The sequence below is a fragment of the Eleutherodactylus coqui genome, chromosome 5 (genome assembly GCF_035609145.1).
Source record: "Eleutherodactylus coqui strain aEleCoq1 chromosome 5, aEleCoq1.hap1, whole genome shotgun sequence".
Lineage (NCBI taxonomy): Eukaryota > Metazoa > Chordata > Amphibia > Anura > Eleutherodactylidae > Eleutherodactylus > Eleutherodactylus coqui.
Genome location: NC_089841.1, coordinates 253,395,015 through 253,415,443, shown reverse-complemented (window position 1 = coordinate 253,415,443; position 20,429 = coordinate 253,395,015). Strand labels below are relative to the sequence as shown.

The following is a 20,429-nucleotide window of genomic DNA, read 5'->3' as shown; positions in this document are numbered from 1 at the left end:
CACCCCGTCGAAGATGTGAAGGCAGCCTACCTCAAGGGAGAGATGCTATTGTTATCATACTGTTTATTATTTACACGGACATCAGTATATCTAAACTTTATTTAAAAATATTACATAAACAGGCATAACACACTAAAAAGTAAAGTATAAATACATATGTAAACACTGTGTGCACGTTATATGTAGAATATGTATTAATAAATATAAACATTGACATTTATAATATGTACAGACATTGAGTACTGGTGTCATATGTCTCCACCAGAATAATGGGTGGAAACATGGTTTGGCAGTCCTGAGTATAAGGAAATGCCCCCAGCGGCTGATTGGCTGCTGCAGATGTGCCCTCCTGAGTTCGGCCTCCAGCCTCTTCCTCCCGGTCCCCAAAAACACATGCTGCTGGAAGCAGTGCCTGTACTGAAGCTGTGCCCACTACTGCTGCTGCTGCCCGGCCAACTCCGCCAACACATGCCGCTGGAAGCGGCGCTTGCTACTGCTGCTGGCCGCCCAGCTCCTCCAGCAACCCCTCAACCCTCCCGGGCGGCTCACTATGAACAGTGCTGAAGGCTGCATGTGTATTACTGCACCACGGCAGCCAATTCATAGCTGGGGGCGTGACCTGGCCATTCCCTGTCAGTGAGCCTGGCCAACCCATGACTCCACCCATAGCTCCGATGGAGAAATATGACACCAGTACACAGACATTGCTATATTAATAATACACAAACACTTATCCATTTTAACTATTTAGCTGCTGCTTACACTAGCGGGGTGCTATATTGTGCTCAGTCTAGGAGACTTAATACATATGTCCCCTTATCTATTTTAACTATTTAGTTGCTGCTTATCTTAGCAGGGTGCTGTATCTTGCGCAGTCTAGGAGAATTATTACATATGTCCCCTTATTCAGTTTAACTATTTAGTTGCTGCTTATACCAGCAGGGTGCTGTATCTCATCCACTCTAGGAGACATATATATATATATATCCCCTTATCCATTTTAACTGTTTAGCTGTTGCTTATACTAGCAGGGTGCTATATCTTGCCTAGACTAAGAGACTTAATACATATATCCCCTTATCCATTTTAACTATTTAACTGCTGCTTATACTAGCAGGGTGCTGTATCTCATCCACACTAGGAGACTTAATATATATATATTCCCTTATCTATTTTAACTATTTAGCTGCTGCTTATACTAGCATTGTGCTATATCTTGCGCAGTCTAATACATATATCCCCTTATTCCTCACACTAATGGACGATGTCATCACTGAAATATCTATAGAGGCAACGGTGACATGTAACTATAGAGAGCAAGAGAAAGGCCTCGATATCTTCAGCAAAGACCCAGAATCGGACGGAGGCCATTCTCATACATGCTTTTGTAAAAACACTGCGTTTTATCTCATGCCTGAGAAGCCCCATTAAAATCAATGGTGACGTTTGACAGTATGTGTGAGAGCGGCCTTACAGGTGAGGAGCCTCCAGGCAGAAAGCGCCCTCCATAGGGATAAGTGTTTGTCCGCCTGAGTGTATTTGAGCAGCATATTACGCGCGCACATTTTTGCATGCATAATACTTGGTATATGGAACCCATTGATTTCAGTTTCATGCAGTGTACAATCGCATGAATAATACGCAGCATGACCTTTTTTGGTGTCCATTTGCGAACTGCAAGAGCCCATTGAAATCAACATTTGAGTGCGCAAACATGTGATGCATACACGTACTCAAATACATGCAGAACCAACAGCTCCGAACGGACGCCATTGACTATACTGGGATCAGTTTGGTTTCAGGTCAGCCGCCTGACATTTTACCAGGCAAAAAGCGCCGTATGCAGCGCTATTTCCTACGATATTTTGTGTCTCATATGGGATAGAACCCCTGAACTGAGGTTCCAGCGCAGATGTGACCCTGGCCTTAGCGTGTGTCACCACCGCCACTGGATACATTAGACCACTATTCTGAATGGGAAGCAAACGAATGTTATTCCAATTACAATCTGCTATGTCTCGCATGATCTAACTGATAAATACAATATTGGATTGTGGCCCAACCCCTTAGTTATACAAGGCATTTAGGATTTTAGGTGAATATATTCTTTTTTGCTTTTAATTTGCTAAAATTAATAAGTAATCAGTGCAAGGAGTCAACTAGAGATATGAGCTCATCAGTCCGGCACAGTCTTTCATCACAGCCCCCCACTACAGTCTACTTGTAGATATTTTCTTGCATCGGTTATCCTGTTGAGCTGAAAGCGAGAAGGAAGCTTGTTGGAAGTTGGAAGGAAGTCCGATATTACCAAGAGATTGGGTTATAACAATGAGCATCATGTTGGCATAATTGCGTTAAGGCATCTATACTCCCAGGCATTGGGGCAGACTGGATAGTTACCACTCTAGTTGTGCTCTCTCTGGCAAAGCGAGACATGGATGGTAGACCTTTCTTGGGAGGCAACTGCCCCGTATCCCACCGTGCTGAAGGTGGAACTCCATTATATAACCTTGGTTAGTTTAACACGAGATTAGGGAATTTCACTGAGCTGTCGACCCTCTAGCTGCTGTACGATATTTAAAGAGAACCAACCGCCACCTGAAATACAACATTCAGTGTTGTCAACCATTATAAAAACAGGGTTCCAACACTGTGGAACAGTATAAAGGCATCTCTTATAAAACCTATAACCTTGGGGTAACAACTGCATATTTCCAGGTACCACATTTATAGGGCAGCATATTGGATCCAGATTTGTGAGCTTCATTGATTATTCCGTTTTTCATGTTCTTACAGATAAGCTTTTCGGAAAGCGCCTTCTGCAAGCCGGCCGGTATATCACATCCCACAAATCCTGGATGAGGACGGTGCCCACTGAAAATTGTGATGTAGTTATGACCTTCCCAGGTAAGTTGTTTAATTTCAGGAATGGTAAACCCAGAATTAGGCCGGGTTCACTGGAACCTCCAATCAGTACTGCATGCAGTACATGAGGTCCGTCAGTCAATGAGATCCGTTTAGTGCTGTTCGGCTCCATCATAAGACAGATCTGTTCGGCCAGGGGCTTCCCCTTTCCTCGGAATAGAGCAAGAAAAGAGAAACCCCAAGACAGATGTGAAAGCAGCCCAAGTTACATTTTCTGCACGCCTTTCTCCGTTATTCTACTCTGTTTGTAGAAACAAAATTAGCTTTTAACAGTGGTTGAGCTTGTGCCCTCCCATTACATTAAAAGGGTATTCCGGGACTTTTACTATTGACTATCTGTTTTCTGGATAGGTCATCCATAGTTGGTCAATGAGGTCCGCTGCTCGGGCACCCAACCGACCAGCTGATTGTCCAGCGTGCTGTCAGTGCAGCAGAGACAGATATCCGCATCTGTGGCCAGAGCTGGCAGAGGAATAGAAGGCTTCACTCCCTCCAAATCAATGGGAACAATAGGCCCTGACCACCGATAACGATGTCCAGCCCGCTACATTGACAGTGAATCCAACAATCAGCTGATTGTCTGAGAGCGTCCGATCCGCGTCGATCAACTATAGATGACCTGTCCTACTGACCGGAGGATTGGTCATCAATAATAGAAGTCCCAAAGCCGAAAATCCTCAACAGAATCTACAAAACTGTATCAAAATCTGCAGATCCGCAGTAGACTTCAACCCTTCTATTGAAAGGGTGAAATAGGTTGCGGATCTGCAACAAAATCTGCACCAATGCGGTGGTTTTTTGACATGGAAATGATGCAGATTTTTCGCTGCTGAAAATCTGCACCGCTTCCGCCCAATGGGAATGTACCCTTAAAGTTAGCACCGACTGAAACTGCTCAACGCTTCCAGCTGGAATACCTCTTCTACATGTTTTGCCCTATGTTTAACTTTTCTTTGCACCTCTTCTAATATTTGCAGACACCACCGATGATCACACTCTGCTCTGGCTGCTGAATCATGTACGACTGGGAATACCGGAGCTCATCATGCAAATTCGCCATCATCGACATACAAGAATCTATGCCTTCTTTGTCACAGCCACATATGAGAAGTAAGTGTCTAATAAGAGGAAACCTGGTCTTCATATCACAGATCAGTCGGACAAGAACTGTAGTAATTCTTCATCACAAATCATTTCCATATGGACAAGATCTACTACAGATACTGTTCCTTCCGGTGAAGGGGTTGAGAGGATCCGTCTGCCTCTCTACGATACTTAGCATGAACGCTCATAGTAGGGGAAAGTTTGGTGACAAATCTAATGGAGTGACCGTGAATGAGCCGTCAGTGGTATTTTCCTGATTAATTCAGCAATTTTTGCCTCTTTTAACCCCTTAATAACGAGGCCCTTCTTTTTTCCATTTTCGTTTCTTCCTCCCCCCTTAAAAAAAAAAAATCTTAACTTTTTTATTTATCCATCGACGTAGATGACTGAGGCTTGTTTTGTTGTGGGACAAGCTGTATATTTAAATGATACTATTTAATGTGGCGAAAAACTTTTAAAAAATTCTAAGTAGAGTAAAATGAAAAAAGAAACCGAAATTCCACCATCTTTGGATGCATGTTATTTTGACGGTGCTCAAACTGCAAAAAAAATGGGCTGATAACTTTATTCTATAGGTCAGTACGATTTTTACTTTACCAAACCCATGTAGTTTTTCTTTTTGCTGTACTAGTTTTATTTTTTTCAAAGACATAGTTGTGGTAGAGCTCATTTTTTTTTTGCGGGACGTCCTGTAGTTTGCGTTGACATTTTGGAATACATACAGCTTTTTGATCGCTTTTTATTGCATTTTTTCTTGGAGACAAGGTGACCAAAACAAGGCATTTCTGGCGTTCTTTTTATTGTTTTCTGACGACGTTCATCATGTGGGGTAAATAATGTGTTACTTTGATAGATCGGACTTTTACGGACGCAGCGATACCAAATATGTATTTTTGTTTTATTATTTAGATTCCCTTATTATATATATGACAAAAGGTTTGTTGTTTTTTTTAACATATTACTTTTTTTTTGTTAACAATTAGTAAAACTTTATTAAATTTTATTTTTACTTTTTTTTCCTTAGTCCCCACAGGGAAAAACAACTTACGATGCTTTGATTGCTCCTGCAGAGTGATGTAATGCCATAGCATTACATCACGAATTACTGAATGATCGCCTTTTAAACACAATAGCTGTCAAATGACGAGCATAAAATGAACAAACGATAAGCGAATTATTCGAATTTCAGCCATTTGCCGTGTTTACACTACTTGCACAATTCAATGATTATTTCTATTATAACCGTTCTAAGTAAAAGTACAACTGGCCACCACTGTGCACATGAGGCGTACTGGCCAATCGGAATAGCATGTAGTGTCTTAGAATACTAATACACAACCAATGCAACAGGTAGTCGGTGTTGGTTTCTCGGGGACTGGAGGATCACTATAATGGTTTCACCTCCTTAGACAGAGCAAACCTCAATAGGGATATTGTTATCCCAAGGCACCCCACAGTGGGAAGAAATCTGATTTAAAGGGGTTGTCAATAAAAAATATTATTTATAGTTAAATCCAGCCCATAATTATAATTAGAGATGAGCGAACGTACTCGGATAGGCACTACTCGTCCGAGTAATGTGCCTTATCCGAGTATCGCTGTGCTCGTGCTCAAAGATTCGGGACGCGCCGCTGCTGACAGGTGAGTCGGAGCGGGGCAGAGCGGGCGGGAGAGAAGGAGAGAAAGATCTCCCCTCCGTTCTTCCCCGCTCTCCCCTGCAGCTCCCCGCTCCGCAGCGCGTCCCGAATCTTTGAGCACGAGCACAGCGGTACTCGGATAAGGCACATTACTCGGACGAGTAGTGCCTATCCGAGTACGTTCGCTCATCTCTAATTATAAACCTTTTTTCATATAAACATTAATTTCAAATAAGTGTAACTATCCTCAGATATCCCAGTACTAATGTTAGAATATCGCCACCAACTGTTTCTATTCTATGTCCACCTCAGTAATTGTTCCAAGGTGGTCGCACATGCTCAGTCTTGCTTTTTGCTCTGCTCCACTTGGTATGTGAAGGAATCCCTGATGTGGTGATCGGCTACTACTGAAGTTGCTGTGTATTTTCTGTTGTCAGGAGAGATGCTGGGGAATTGCAGTAAAGTTGTCTGTCTCTCATAACCTAAGGGGCCAATCCAGCGAGAAAACATTTTTCCACCCCTGTGCCCCCTCACCTGATTGTCTTTTACACTTTGGAAGTCTTCTGTGTACTGCAGTTTCCTGTCTGATACTTATCAGACACTATTGTTGAGGTTTACATTTTCTGCTGCTTTCTCTTCTTCTATGCTGTGCTAGCAATCTCATGATGCATCAGCACAGCACCACAAGCCTAGCTAGAGTCAGTACCATCTCTGCCTGCTAGAAGGACACTGTGATTACTAGAACATTCTATACTCATCTAAAGACCATAAGTATACAGTCAGAAGGATAAACTGTCCTCTTTGTTATAGCCTCTAATCATTACCAGTAAGGCTGGATTCACTCAAGTGTATGTGTATTCACGCACATAATTGCAGAATGGGTGCTGCATATTTGCGCACAACTGTGAGGTTTTTTTACTTTACTTTTTGCACAGTCAATGATGCTCTCAGCCTATGAAATGGCCAACTAATGTAATTAGTTCAATATGTGCTCTTTCCTTGGGCAAATATGCAGGAAAATAGAAAATGCTGCATCCGTTTTGGCGCAACGAAAATGTGCATAGAAAATACGTAAATGTGAATGAACCCATAGAAATCAAAGGAATCTGTTCTCTGCGCATGCAGATTTTTCGTGCACAAATATGTCTATGTGAATCTGGTCTAACTGCAATAGGAGTTTCTGCCTCTCCCTTCCCCTCTATGAAGAGCCTGTGTGGTACAGTCCATGCAGTTTAAACATATAGGGATTATGCTAACTGCAAAAGTGACTTCTTGAATTAACACAAAGCCAAGTAATTCTCAAACTGTCACAATGACATCACATGACCCATCAGAAGAATGAATAAAGATAAGACTAGCCAACTTCTATATACGCTGAGGGACTAGTTACAGAATGAATGAAAAAAGCCATTGGAGTGGCCCTAAATGAATGATTGATTGTTTCCAAATACAAATGAATACAGTACTTTTTTATTGCACGTTTTGGTCCTGCACACATATGGTTAATGCGGTAGGTTTTAGTTAGCCTGCTTTTTTATTTCTTTAAAACTTTTGTTACATTTTTTTAATGTCTGCTGAATTCATTTTTCGGTTAAATGGAGCAAATCGGACATTTCATTCTCGAAAAAATCTAATTTTACATGGAGACTTTGATATGCTTGAAAGTAGCGAATCATCGGGATTGTCTGTAACGAGAACGTAATCACTGTATAATGAAAAGTTCTGTATTGTATGTCAATTCACTGTTTTCAATCCCTCTGCTTGTTTTCAGATGGTGGGAATCTGTACATGTCTGATTCTGCTCACAGCTTAGAGGGGGACAGTTGTACCGAGTCTAGGCCATTCTCCAGGCTGATAGGTGTTACATACAATGATACATTGTCACAAAGCCTCAGGACACGAGATACAACTGCTGCTATGTTTAGCTGAGGCCGGGTCACATCTGTGCTGGAACCCCTGCTGCTCCATTGCAGATCCGACACCTAATAGTCCTGCAGGCTGTGCTTCTTCCTCTGGTAAAATACCGGGCAGATGGATAGAAATCAAACGGATCCCTCTATAGTCAGTGGAATCCGTCTGGTGCAGTTCGGTTTCATCATAGACGTCCATTCGGCCGGGCGATTCCCCTTTCCTGCACTCCGAACGGAACAGGAAGACGGAACCGCTATGCAGATGTGAAAGCAGCCTAATAGAGGATCGCCTAGACGGCATACAACTGTGGGAAGTCTTAGAGCTTTATGGGTTTCAAGCTCTGCATTCACTGACAGCAATCAGAGGGCTTAAAGTATATCAGAACTCTTCTTTCTAGAAGTATTCGGCATTGCATCAGAGACTACACGGTCGTTCTGCATCAGCAAGGTCACTCCAAGGAGTAGTTCTGCTGCAGGCAGGAGTTTCCATACTTGCTGTACAAGCTCTTCTGAAGGCTCGCAGCTCCTACTGATTGCTGCTGTAGAGGCCGAGTTTACATGTAGCAGAATTGTTGCGTTATGTACACTGAGATAAGCCAGGTGATGTACAATGCAAGTGAATGGAGTTTAATGAACACTATTCACAGATGGCATAAAGATGTGCCACTGCAGCCGTGTGTTCAAGAATGCCAATTTTCCCAACTTTGCTTTTTCCTGCAAAATTAGATTTTTTTTTTTCTACAGGGGCAAATAAGAAATCTATACTGACTTGTTACGATGATAAGTGACATGCCTGGAGCTCAATATACAGTACTGTAAATTTACTGTGAACTGTGAAATGGGGATGACTGCAATTATGATGATGACCATCACAATGACCCGCTCAAGTACCAGCGGTCTAAAAAAAAAGGACAAGACCCATCCATATTTCCATATTTTACATGGATGCTGGACAAAAAATCCATTTTTGGACTGTCCAAAAATTTACGGAGAGCTGACAATTCTGCATACACCGCATACTCCGATCTGCAGCATGCTCCGTCTCTTGTAGATGCTTGCTGGGGGTTTCACCCAGGAGGGAATTCTGTGCCTGAATCTCCACATTCATTGCAGGATTGCACTTCAGTTTTAGTGCGCATGTTTTCTGCCACGTGTCAACTTTGCCTTATAGCGTTTACTTGTGCTAAATATTTTTACACCATGCCATGCATGTCATGTCACATCATCGTAAGGCCACATTCATATCTGTGTTCGGACTTCTGTTTTACTAATCCAATATGGGAGAAGGAAAATAGAATCTTTGCCCAAACGGATTCGTCCTATGACGGAATCAAATGGCGCCGAATGGACCGAATAGTCTATAATCAAGCGGTAAAAGTCCTGCCACATAATGGCACAATAAACACTTAAGGACCAAGCACGGTACATATACAACGCTTGGTCTTGGGCTTTAATCCCAAGGTCGGGCCCTCAGCTGTCAGACACAGCCCCGGATCCAGAGTAGAAGGGAAAAGGGATTTTTAACCTGTTCTGCCTTCTCCTTGCTACATGCCTGCTCTATGAGCACTATGTACTAAAGAGTGAAAGTAGAAGTTTTACTTCCACTATGCGATCTGGTGATCACATGACCGCCAGGTGTCCTCTGTCACAGCAGAGCTACAGGGTGCTAGCAGACCCTGATCGGCTCTGTTAGTGACTGATGTCACTACAGGGGATGTTCTTCCCTGTAACTGCAGCTCCTGTGGATGCCCCAGCTACAGTGGAAAAGTGTGAAATAAAAAAAAAACATGTGAATAACCTTCAGAGGTCTTATACGATATCATGGGGGGCATAGATGGTTAAAAAAAAAAATTATGACCCATCAGCGACGCCAACCAAAACAGTCACCATATGCGCCCTGTAATCTATGACTATACAAATATATAGCAAAACGTCCGAAACATAATTCCTAGTGTAAATATACTCATTTAAAAAATAAACAACTATAAATGTAAAAAAATATATTTTAGCTTTTTACCCCTAATAAAACTAAAAAAAAAACAGCAAAAAAAGTCAGTGGAAAAGGATAAAAAAAATGTCCTATATGTCGTGGGGAAAAAACGCAGCAAAAATAATAGGTAGCTAAAGAAAAAAAAATATAGGGCAGTCAAACCACCACATGGGTAAAGTCCCTAAAAAGTGTCTGGTCCTTAAGGGGTTAAAGCGATTAAACCCTCGGACCCGGCGTCCTGGCAACCCCACAAACGGTTCATTTTACTGCGGCCAGCTAGGTAATAACTATGTAGTGCAGGAACAGCTTTTGTCTGCCAGAATAGCGGCATATTGTCATGTTTCAGCCCCTTTAACCGCTTTTTGCGTTTTTTCATCCCCAAATCATAACATTTTTTTCCCCTGTGACATAGTTACCTGAGGGGTGCTTTTTGCGGAACGCATTGTGTTTGCCAGTGTAATAATTCAATGTAGCACATGTTGGAAATCTGAGGAAGTTCTGAATGGAGTGAAATGGAAGAAAAATGTAATTTCACTATTTCTGGTGATTTCGGTTTTGCGGAGTTCACAGTGCAGTAAGAATGACTCTATCTTTATTCTGTGGGTCAGTATGATGAGGGTGCGTTCCAACGGGATGGAATGTCCACGGCCTGAGGATACAATTGTCAGAATTAAAGTCCGTTTCCGCATGGGTTTTGTGTGGATTGTTTTATGCAGCTTGTGGACGATATTTTCAAAATCTCATCCACTGTGCTGCTTCTGTACATGTTGCAGAATTTACATGCGGAGGGTCCTTAAAGAGTTAAAGGGGTTTTACCAGAATGATAAGTTATCCCCAACCCACAGGGCGGGATAACTTGCTGATCAGTGGGGGTCTCACCCGCTCAGATCTTTCTGAAATGAATGGCGCGCTGACTGCACATTCTGGGCTAGCGGCATTGCTGGGGAAGAACCAACCCTCACAGTGACAGTGCATATTATTAGTGCTATCCTCCCCCCACAGCCAGAAATCTGTAGATTAATCGCAAAATCCCTTTAAGGGCCAGGCCAAATTTTGGAAATCTTACTTTAACAGCTCTGCAGGTTTTGAACACCCAGATAATTCTGACGTCGTTCTTTCACCAGACATTGTATTTCATTTAGGTGGTAAAAGTACATCAATATGACTTGTATATATTTACTGTGAAAAAAAAGCCCCAAAAGTTAGATATGTAGCAGACTAATCTATAAATCTATATTACGTGACAGACATTTATAAATATAATATGTGGCACAATAACCTATAAATGTATAATAACTACATGACTCCTTAACCCAATGGGACTTATAAATGTTATATGCAGCACACTGTCCTGTAATTATATATTACATGGATGCCCAATGTGATGAAAACCCTAGATGTATAGTAATGTGTGATGCAACCTAGAGGTATATCATGGAGCACATAACTTGTATGTATAAAATTATATAGTGCCAATGTCTGTGTTGGGTTTGGCAAGGACACAGTCGCTCACACTGTCCATATAATGTCCATCCAGCTTTATGTTATTCCAGTAACAGATGATCAGCGTAGAAACACATAAACTTTGCTCAATAAACAGAAATAAAACACCTGCCCAGCTGGACACTAACTAGACAGCACTTTGTTCACCTAGTAATAACATGCAGCAAACAGTCAGAAGTTCACAGTGGACTTGTGTCCACTCCCGGGCTCTGACCTAGATGGTCTGGGCCTGCAGTCTTTTATGTCCCAGTGATGAGCTCAGTGGAGACCCAAGAAGTCCTGTACTGAATCTTCATCTCGCCCAGGCTAGGCATCTGTATACTCCTCCAGTAACTTTCCTGTCACATGTCTACACTATATATATTGTGTCCCATCACCCGGACCATGTGCCGTATATTTATGGTGCTTGTTCCTAAATGGATTAGATATAACAAATGTAATGGTGTTCAGGACATTCAGCCACCACAATGCCAGCCGCCGCTCCTCCATCACACACTTGGATGTATTTGTAATGTCATTGATCGTATAGTTGGCTATTTCCCCGCATATCTGCACTAGACTCCAGGAAATATGTTATTGGTCATTTCTTTCAGTTTTCACAAAATGTTGTAGATTTCACCTCTTCAAATGAGCGCCGCGGGATATGCCCACGGATTTACGCCGCGGGAGTACTGTGATTAAAAACAAAAACTGCCTGCTGATGATCGCGGATTTCCGTGGGCCCCAGTAATGCTATATGAATGGAGACCTCCTGCAGCGTAATTCCGCAGCAAATAGAACATGCCACAATTTATTTCCCACTACGGAAATCTGCGGTAGAATTCGGCATGTGAGCATTGGCAGGCAGAAAGCTATTAGGTTCAATAGAGCCTAATAGTTGAGGATTTCGGCCCCGGGAAACGTGGTAGAAATCCGTTCGTGGGCATTCACCCTAAGTGAAATCCGGGTCAGAATTTGTGTTCCACATTGTAAATAAATGTCTTATATTTATATAATAATACTAATAAACTTTATTTGTATAGCGCCAACATATTCCGCAGCGCTAACATAGACAGAGTGATACAGAAAGACAAAAGTACAAACATTACAGAACCACGGTTACATAGTAATCAGTTGATGGAAACAATAGGGGTGCGGATCCTGCTCCAACGAGCTTACATACTACGGATAGTGGGGTGATACAGAAGGTAAAGGGCTGGAGATGTGCGCGGTATGGCGGGCTGGAGATGTGCACGGTATGGGGAGGTGGAGAGTGAGGGATGTTATACACAGACAATGGTCAGACATTTAGCCGTGTGATGGCAGAAACAGTGTGACTGCAGGAGCGGTTTATGATGGCTAGCAGGGATTGCAGTCAGTAGGTCAGGGAGCATGTTATCAGGCGGAGTACAGAGGGCTTTATTTAGGGTATGCGGTATGCCTCCCTGAAGAGGTGCGTTTTTAGAGCACGCCTGAAGTTCTGCGAGTCCTGGATTGCTCGGGTAGCCTTTGGTAGTGCGTTCCAGAGGACTGGTGCTGCTCTGGAGAAGAACTTGTGACAAGTTACCGCTAATAAAGAATTCGTTTTTTACAGCCGATGACAGTTGATATTTGTTGTCTTGCAGTTTACTCCGCGGAGCGGAGGAGATCGCTCTTCGGAAGCCAGTGAAAACAGAGTTTGGAGGTGGGACCCGGGTTTTCTCCTGTGAAGAGGACTACATTTATCAGAATATTGAAAACGAGCTGAATTTTTTCACATCTCAGGTGCGTGCTTCCGTTCATCTACCTGCTGACGGATCCGTTCTCTCTGCATCATGTGTGACTACCAGCAGAACGGTCGCTGACCGCAGTATAGCGGGATGTCTGCTGCCGTCTCCAACCGCCTCCTGTATTTTGTCGCTGATTTAAAGGCTACTTTTTCCTTTTATTGCATCAGCATTTAAAAGTGAAACAAAGTTTGGAAGTTGTGCCAATCACACATCTCTGCAGCTCCCGTGCCGCTCAGTAGTTACAGACAGTAAAGCCCCTTTTACACGGAACGAGTAGCATTTAAATGACGGAGAGTGACCAATAATCATTCAGTGTAAACACAGCCGACGCAGAACGATCAATGTGCTGCTTTATCCATCACATACCCATTTATAAAACATTGCTGAGTGCCCTGACGAGCCGCTGCTGTCGGTTAGCACAATATTGGGGGATTCACTGCATATCCTGTGTCAAATGGGCGTATTTGCCCGCACAAAATTAGCATAAGTAGTCAGTAGAACCCATTGATTTCAGTGGGTTTGTTCACAGGCGCTGATTTTTTTTTGTGCACATTTTGGTTGTGCATGAATACCACTGTTTTCCTGTGCATTTGCACAGCAAAAGTTCCCCATAGAAGTCAATGGGGATGCGCAAATGTACACGAAATACGCTAGGAAACGAGTGAAACACTGCGTAATTGAGCAGGAAGAAGAACACATCTGAAACTCATTAGACTCTTTAGCCATTACAATCGGTTTGTGTATTTTTGCTGTGCACATAGAGAAAGTACGGTAAAGTACAGCAATGCGCGTTCCGTGTTGTTCACATGACATTTTCCATCCCGTTTCAGGAACGTCAGAGCATCATCCGGTACTGGATGGAGAACCTCAGAGCTAAACAAGGGGAATCTTTGCACAATATTCACTTCCTGGAGGGCCAACCAATCAGTGAGTCTGTTGTGTTCTTGTAGTTCATCATAAGGTCATCCATCGCTTTCAGGCATTGGTGCCGCTGTCATGTCTTGTGTCTCTACATGGTAGACTCTGTGCAATGTGTCCCCGTTGACACTATCCTCTTCATCATTCATGGAGTCAGTGGGGCGGTTCAGCATGACGCTCGGCGGATACGCTCCGTATTTTTCAATTGACAGTTGCTGTATCGGTGAATACGTTGGTCATTAGAAGGATTTATCACTGATCGCTCAGTCGCTGTACGCAACAGATGCCCAACAGTCCCAGTGATAATCGTTCCTGTGCTTTTTACAGCGGAATGAGCATCGCTGATGTAATGGAGGCGAGCGCCGGGGATCGTTGTAGCCCACCCACCTCCATTCACAATTAGCATGCAGAACTGAACGACGAACGAGAAGCGAACAACTTCTTGTAGGCTCAACCCTATTACAGTGAATGGGACTCAGCTTGCAGTACCAACACAAGCCACTGCGCAATGGATGGAGCTAGGAGGCTTCTGATTCCAACTTTATTCTGCAGCATACATCCAGCCAATGTGATTATTATCTTCAGTGTAAAGAAGCACGGGGAGTCCTGGAAGTGATGATACGGCCCCCACAAAACACTGATCTCCTCTTCATCTGTCTGGGATTACTTGAAGAGATAGAAGGATTTGAGTGAGCCGACATCCAGAGAACATCTGTGCTTAGTACTCCACGATGTTTGGAAGAACCTCCCTGTTGAGTTCCTTCAAAGATTGTTTGCAAGTGTACCTTGAAGAACTAATGCTGTTGTGAATACAAAAGGGCTTCGCACCAAATATTCATAGGATTTAGAATTCTCGTTTCTTCATTCACTTTGCTTTTTAATTGATCACAAAATTATTAACTCTTCAATTTTTTGAAAGTGTTCCTAGGATTTTTCTACACCTGCCCAAGACTTCTGCACACTACTGTAACGCTAACTCACGGGCAACATTGTAGCAGTCCTCTGTGTTACATCCAGGCTGTTGCATCCATACATTTTGAACCCTTTCATCAGAGCCAGAGATAGGTGATAAATGTCTGATCACTGGGACCCACATGGTCGCTAGCATTGGGGTCTCAAGCTCCCTTTCCGCTACACTAAGCACCATAGTCAGGAGTTTAAATGCAGCAATGGTCACACAAGCCCCGGTCGCTCCATGTAAGGCCTATGGGGCTGACAACAATAGCGGAGTGCTGTATTTGACTGTCTTTGTTCACTCCATAGATGCTTAGGTGAATGTGTGACCATTAAAATGCCTCCATACAGTGGTCGTCTGGTGAAGAGGAACAGTAACATAGTATGTTAGGCCGAAAAAAGACTTGTCCATCCAGTTCAGCCTATTGCCCCCCAATGTTATTCCAGAGAAAGATGAAAAACCCCAGTGAGACAGAAGCCTATTTTCCCCATTTAAAGGGGTTGTCTCGCGAAAGCAAGTGGGGTTAAGCATTTCTGTAAGCCTAAAGGGTTGTCCTACAAGGACATTTATCATCTATCCTGTTGGTAGGTAATAAATGTTTGATCGCTGGTACCTCCACAATCACTAGAAAGGGGTCCCAAGTCAGTGTTATAGTCACTGATTACTTCAGAAGGGTCGGTGATTATTCCAATTGCTAAATTGGAGATTTTTTTTTCTTAAAGGGGTTGTCTCGCGAAAGCAAGTGGGGTTATACACTTCTGTATGGCCATATTAATGCACTTTGTAATATACATCGTGCACTAAATATGTGCCATACAGAAGTTATTCACTTACCTTCCCTGCGCTGGCGTCCCCGTCTCCATGGTGCCGTCTAATTTCAGCGTCTAATCGCCCGATTAGACGCACTTGCGCAGAAGGGTCTTCTGCCTTCGGGTCTGTCCGGCAGCAGCGGCGTTTTGGCTCCGCCCCTTCTACGCGTCATCGCGTAGCTCCGCCCCGTCATGTGTGCCGATTCCAGCCTCCTTTTCCATATCACTTTTCCCTAGTGGTACCCCATTAAGTGAATATTGGTGACATCCGTTTCTCCTGCCCATGTGCATAGTCTTACATTTTTCAACATTGAACTTCATTTGCCATTTTTCTGCCCAAGCCCCCAGCTTATCTAGGTCTGTTTGTAGCCGCACATTGTCCTCCGTTGCATTAAAGGGGTTGTCTCGCGAAAGCAAGTGGGGTTAAGCACTTCTGTATGGCCATATTAATGCACTTTGTAATATACATCGTGCATTAAATATGAGCCATACAGAAGTTATTCACTTACCTTCCCTGCGCTGGCGTCCCCGTCTCCATGGCTCCGTCTAACTTCAGCGTCTAATCGCCCGATTAGACGCGCTTGCGCAGAAGGGTCTTCTGCCTTCGGCTCGGTTCGGCAGCAGCGGCGTTCTGGCTCCGCCCCCTTCCAGCCAATCAGGAGGCTGGAATCGGCACACGTGACTGGGCGGAGCTACGCGATGACGCGTAGAAGGGGGCGGAGCCAAAACGCCGCTGCTGCCGGAGCGACCCGAAGGCAGAAGACCCTTCTGCGCAAGCGCGTCTAATCAGGCGATTAGACGCTGAAGTTAGACGGAGCCATGGAGACGGGGATGCCAGCGCAGGGAAGGTTAGTGAATAACTTCTGTATGGCTCATATTTAATGCACGATGTATATTACAAAGTGCATTAATATGGCCATACAGAAGTGCCTAACCCCACTTGCTTTCGCGAGACAACCCCTTTAAGAAAAAAAAATCTCCAATTTAGCAATTGGAATAATCACCGACCCTTCTGAAGTAATCAGTGACTATAACACTGACTTGGGACCCCTTTCTAGTGATTGTGGAGGTACCAGCGATCAAACATTTATTACCTACCAACAGGATAGATGATAAATGTCCTTGTAGGACAACCCTTGAGGCTTCTTTCACACTGGCAACAGTGATATCGCTGCAAGAAAATCACAGTGATATTGTAGCTGTGTTCTGTGCGATATCACTATTTTGCTGCACTCATTTGCTGCGATTTTCGGGGGAGAAGGGGGAAGCGTTAAATATAAGCTCTATGCCAAAAATAAGCCCTGGTAACATAAAAAAACCTACACACAATACATTACCTAAGAGGAGCTGTCCACTCCCCTCACTTCTTCTCTGCAGGCCCCCAGCACACTTACTTGCAGTTTTCAGCCAGCACTTCCTGCTCAGAGGTTCAAAAACCCCGCCTCCAGGAAGCTCTGGCTCTGATTGGCTGAGCTGCGGTGCTTGAGAACCAATCACTGCAGCGCTCGATGAACCAATCACAGTCATTCAATGTGATGGTTAAGCATCCCGGCGGTCGTGCGTAAGCGGATCAGACCTTTCTGACATGCTGTATAAATTCTAGATGGCACAACTGACTTTCTTTAGAACATTAGTAGACATGAGTATATTTGGTGTCAGTGTGTCACTGACTGTCTCCTGTTTAGTCCCAGAGCTTGCGGCCCGCGGTGTTATCCAGCAGGTATTTCCTGTGCACGAACAGAGGATGCTGAGCCGGCTCATGAAGTCCTGGGTCCAGGCGATATGTGAGAGACAGCCCTTAGGTAAGGCGTCATCTGCTGTGTGTATGAACCATGTTGTGTTCTCACTAGTTCTAGAATCACAGATGCCCGTAGAACCCGGCGTATACTTTGTATCCTACACTATAAATAAAGTATCTATTCCGCCTCTATAGATTACACTCTGTGGGACGTAGCGTCCATCCACTCAGCAGCACGTAGTTACTGGATAGTGATGCGAGCATACAAGCAGTGTTTGGTCTGTACAGCATTGAATTAATAAAGAAATAAGTCCTTGATAGAAGCTCTTATTTTACTATGTAAGGCTGATCCGTGTCATCTGTGCGCATAAGATGGTCCCAGAACAAAGGCACCTCCTGTTTACACTGGTGTTGGAGATATTTGGCATGGTTACGCTGTGCCGCCAACACTCGCTTGTATTGTAGAACGGGAATATAAAGTGCTACAAAGTCAAAAGGAATGTTGTTTGTTACATTCATGGTTTATGGCATGTAGTTTGCTTGATAATACACCACATTATTGTGAGGCTGCTGTCACATTGAGAAGGGGAATCACCCGTCGCAAATGGGTCCGTCTTATGATGGAACCGGACCGCGCCTAATGGACACCATTGACTATAATAGGGTCCATACGTTTTCTGCTCAGCTGCCCGGCATTTTACTGGAAGAAAAAGTGCTATTTCTTCCTGCATTTTGTGCCGGACCTGTGACGGAACGGAGGTGCCAACGCGGATGTGAAGGCGACACATGTATATGCAAAGCCAGTCATATATGTTAGATATATGTCATTTACATGTAGGTGTGTATAAATATATATTCCTCCTCTCCACTCTCTCCTTTAATCCCTGCTGAAAACTAATCTGTAAAGACATCAGTGTAGTCGTTCATAATTTATATCAATAAAGTCCAAATATCGGAGCCATAGTTGTTTTCAGACCCTTTTACACAATTATCCTTCAAATAAATCATACAAATCAGCGAAAATGCAGGATAATCGTTGGGTGTAAATGCAGCCAGCGAAGATAATTGTTTAACTTTCGTTTGTCGTTCATTTTATGCACGTATAAAAATCATCGCTGACTCGTTCACTTATCGTCAGGGGTTAAATACCGATCGGGTATTAGTGTATCTTGACGCCACCAGGAACTTCTGGTGGAGTCAAGTTTGACAGGGAAAGTGACGCCCCCAGCACGTGATTGGCTGCTGAGGTGAATGGAATTTAGGTGCTGGCTGCCCACTAAGGATTGCTGCAGAAAGCCCACATATTCCCCCGTGGCAGGCAGACTGCCAGCCGCAGCTGAAATGTATTTCCCAGACGCCAGTGCAGAACGCGTCTGATCATGCCGCTGGTTTCCACCCGGTGGCTCACTGACTGGACAGGGTGCGACTCCACAGGGACAGCCGAGGGGCGTGATGCGGCTTCCCTGACGTTGCATCAGCACAGAGGGCTCACCGCCCGGGAACACTCACTGGAAGCCGCCAGCCGCAGGTCCCCCGCTCCAGCCGCGCATTTGGAGTTCAGAAAGGGGCTTCCCTCTGTCTTACACCGCAGATCGTGGTCAGCCTCAGGCAGTGGACAGGCAGGTGAAGCTGTTTTGGTGGTCCTGGTCCCCTTCCCTGTCCCCCATCCTCCGCCAGCATATTACTGTAATATAAGCGGGTCGCCAGCACCGAGAACACAGCGTGGGGGACACAGTGCAGCACTCCAGGGAGCCATAATGCAGCAAGGCCAGGGGACATGCTGCTATCTGCGGTGCAGCACACAGAGCGCTTCTCTGTGACAGCACGGAAACCATGGTCAGGGAACAGCCAAGAAACAGCACCTTGTAGGACCTTTCAATCTTGACCAAATTGGCAGCTAGGGGAGTGACAGGGGCGTTTCCCTTGTCAAACGCCTAGTTTCCGGTGGCGTCAAGATACACTAATACCTACCGATCGTTCAGTCCTCTCAGTCAATTATACAGCGAATGTGAACGACTGAATGATATCTCATTTGAAGGAACCAACCATGTATCTGCCGGTATAAACAGGCTGCCCGAGCCAACTCTGACATCAGTCGCTCGTTTAAACAAGCAATCGCAGGTCTAAATGGACCCTTTGGATCTTGTATATCGCCTCATCAGCTCCAGAATAGCCCAACAATGAGAATGGAACCATAAGATGGTAGAAGGCAGAAATACCAATTACGGGTCACATATCTTATGGAAGTCTTTTGGTCACGATTTTAGTACTTTACATGAATCCCAGCGTCCAAATATTACAAGTTAACATAACATTAAGAATTCACAATTGTCTATGATCGAGGGTTATGTAACTGCAGGAAGTTGAGGCAGCAGGGAATTTCAGAAGGAATGCAAAGCAGCCAGACCGGGAGTGCTCAGACACTTTACCCATAGTTTGTCGTATTTGCCATCCGCCTGTCCTTTAATATATTCTGCCGTTTTCAATATTAGAAGCCAATGAACTTGTTTTAAGCCCTCTTGGTGTCGGAGGGCGCCCAGCAAGCTGGTGTTGCACAATCAGTTTACTCACTACATATAACAGCCTAGCTATGGGTCTTCTTAGACAAGCCGATTTCTCGTTTGAGTGAGCGAGTGACGTCTCTCGTGCTGCCTGTTTATACCGGCAGATACATGGGTTGGCTCCTTCAAACGAGAAATCATTCTGTCTTTCACATTCACTGAATAAGTGACTAAGAGGGAATAAACAAACGCTATTTAACCCAGACGATAAGTGAGCGAGCCAACGATGACTATTATACCTACAGAAAATGAATGATGAATGAGAAGTGAAGGATCTGGGCGCCGGCTCGCATTTAGACCGAACAATTATTGTTCACTTTTTCGCTCGTTTGAACGATTCTTTAAAAGATGTCTAAATCACCTACTTGGTGTTTGTTCTGCTTTCTCCAGTTGTGTGCGCAAATACGCAATGCCTGACGCACAGAAACGCACAAGTGCATGAGCAAATACGCATACACTCGTGCCCAAACACAGCAGCAAATTCCTCATCCCATTCATATATAAAAAGGCCGGAATACGATGCGTCTTATAAATCTGGTGCCACTCACAGATAATTTAGGAATTACTTGTAACACTGCCTGTACGGGACCAGTGTCCCCCTCCCACTTATCCCCAGCATTACGGGGATAAA

General features: G+C 44.1%; 1 protein-coding gene across 2 annotated transcripts in view; it reads left to right on the top strand.

Moving 5' to 3' along the window:
• ANO8 (anoctamin 8) overlaps positions 1-20,429 on the top strand; it is a 139,748-nt gene that overhangs the window by 53,325 nt on the left and 65,994 nt on the right. For both annotated transcript variants that reach the window (XR_010792884.1, XM_066604504.1), the window contains exons 2-6: positions 2,797-2,907; positions 3,903-4,035; positions 12,674-12,812; positions 13,648-13,744; positions 17,185-17,301. Coding sequence is in view for 1 of the 2 variants with exons in the window: in XM_066604504.1 (XP_066460601.1) it covers positions 2,797-2,907; positions 3,903-4,035; positions 12,674-12,812; positions 13,648-13,744; positions 17,185-17,301 (597 nt within the window). In the remaining variant the exon portion in view is untranslated. The remainder of the gene's footprint in view (positions 1-2,796; positions 2,908-3,902; positions 4,036-12,673; positions 12,813-13,647; positions 13,745-17,184; positions 17,302-20,429) is intronic.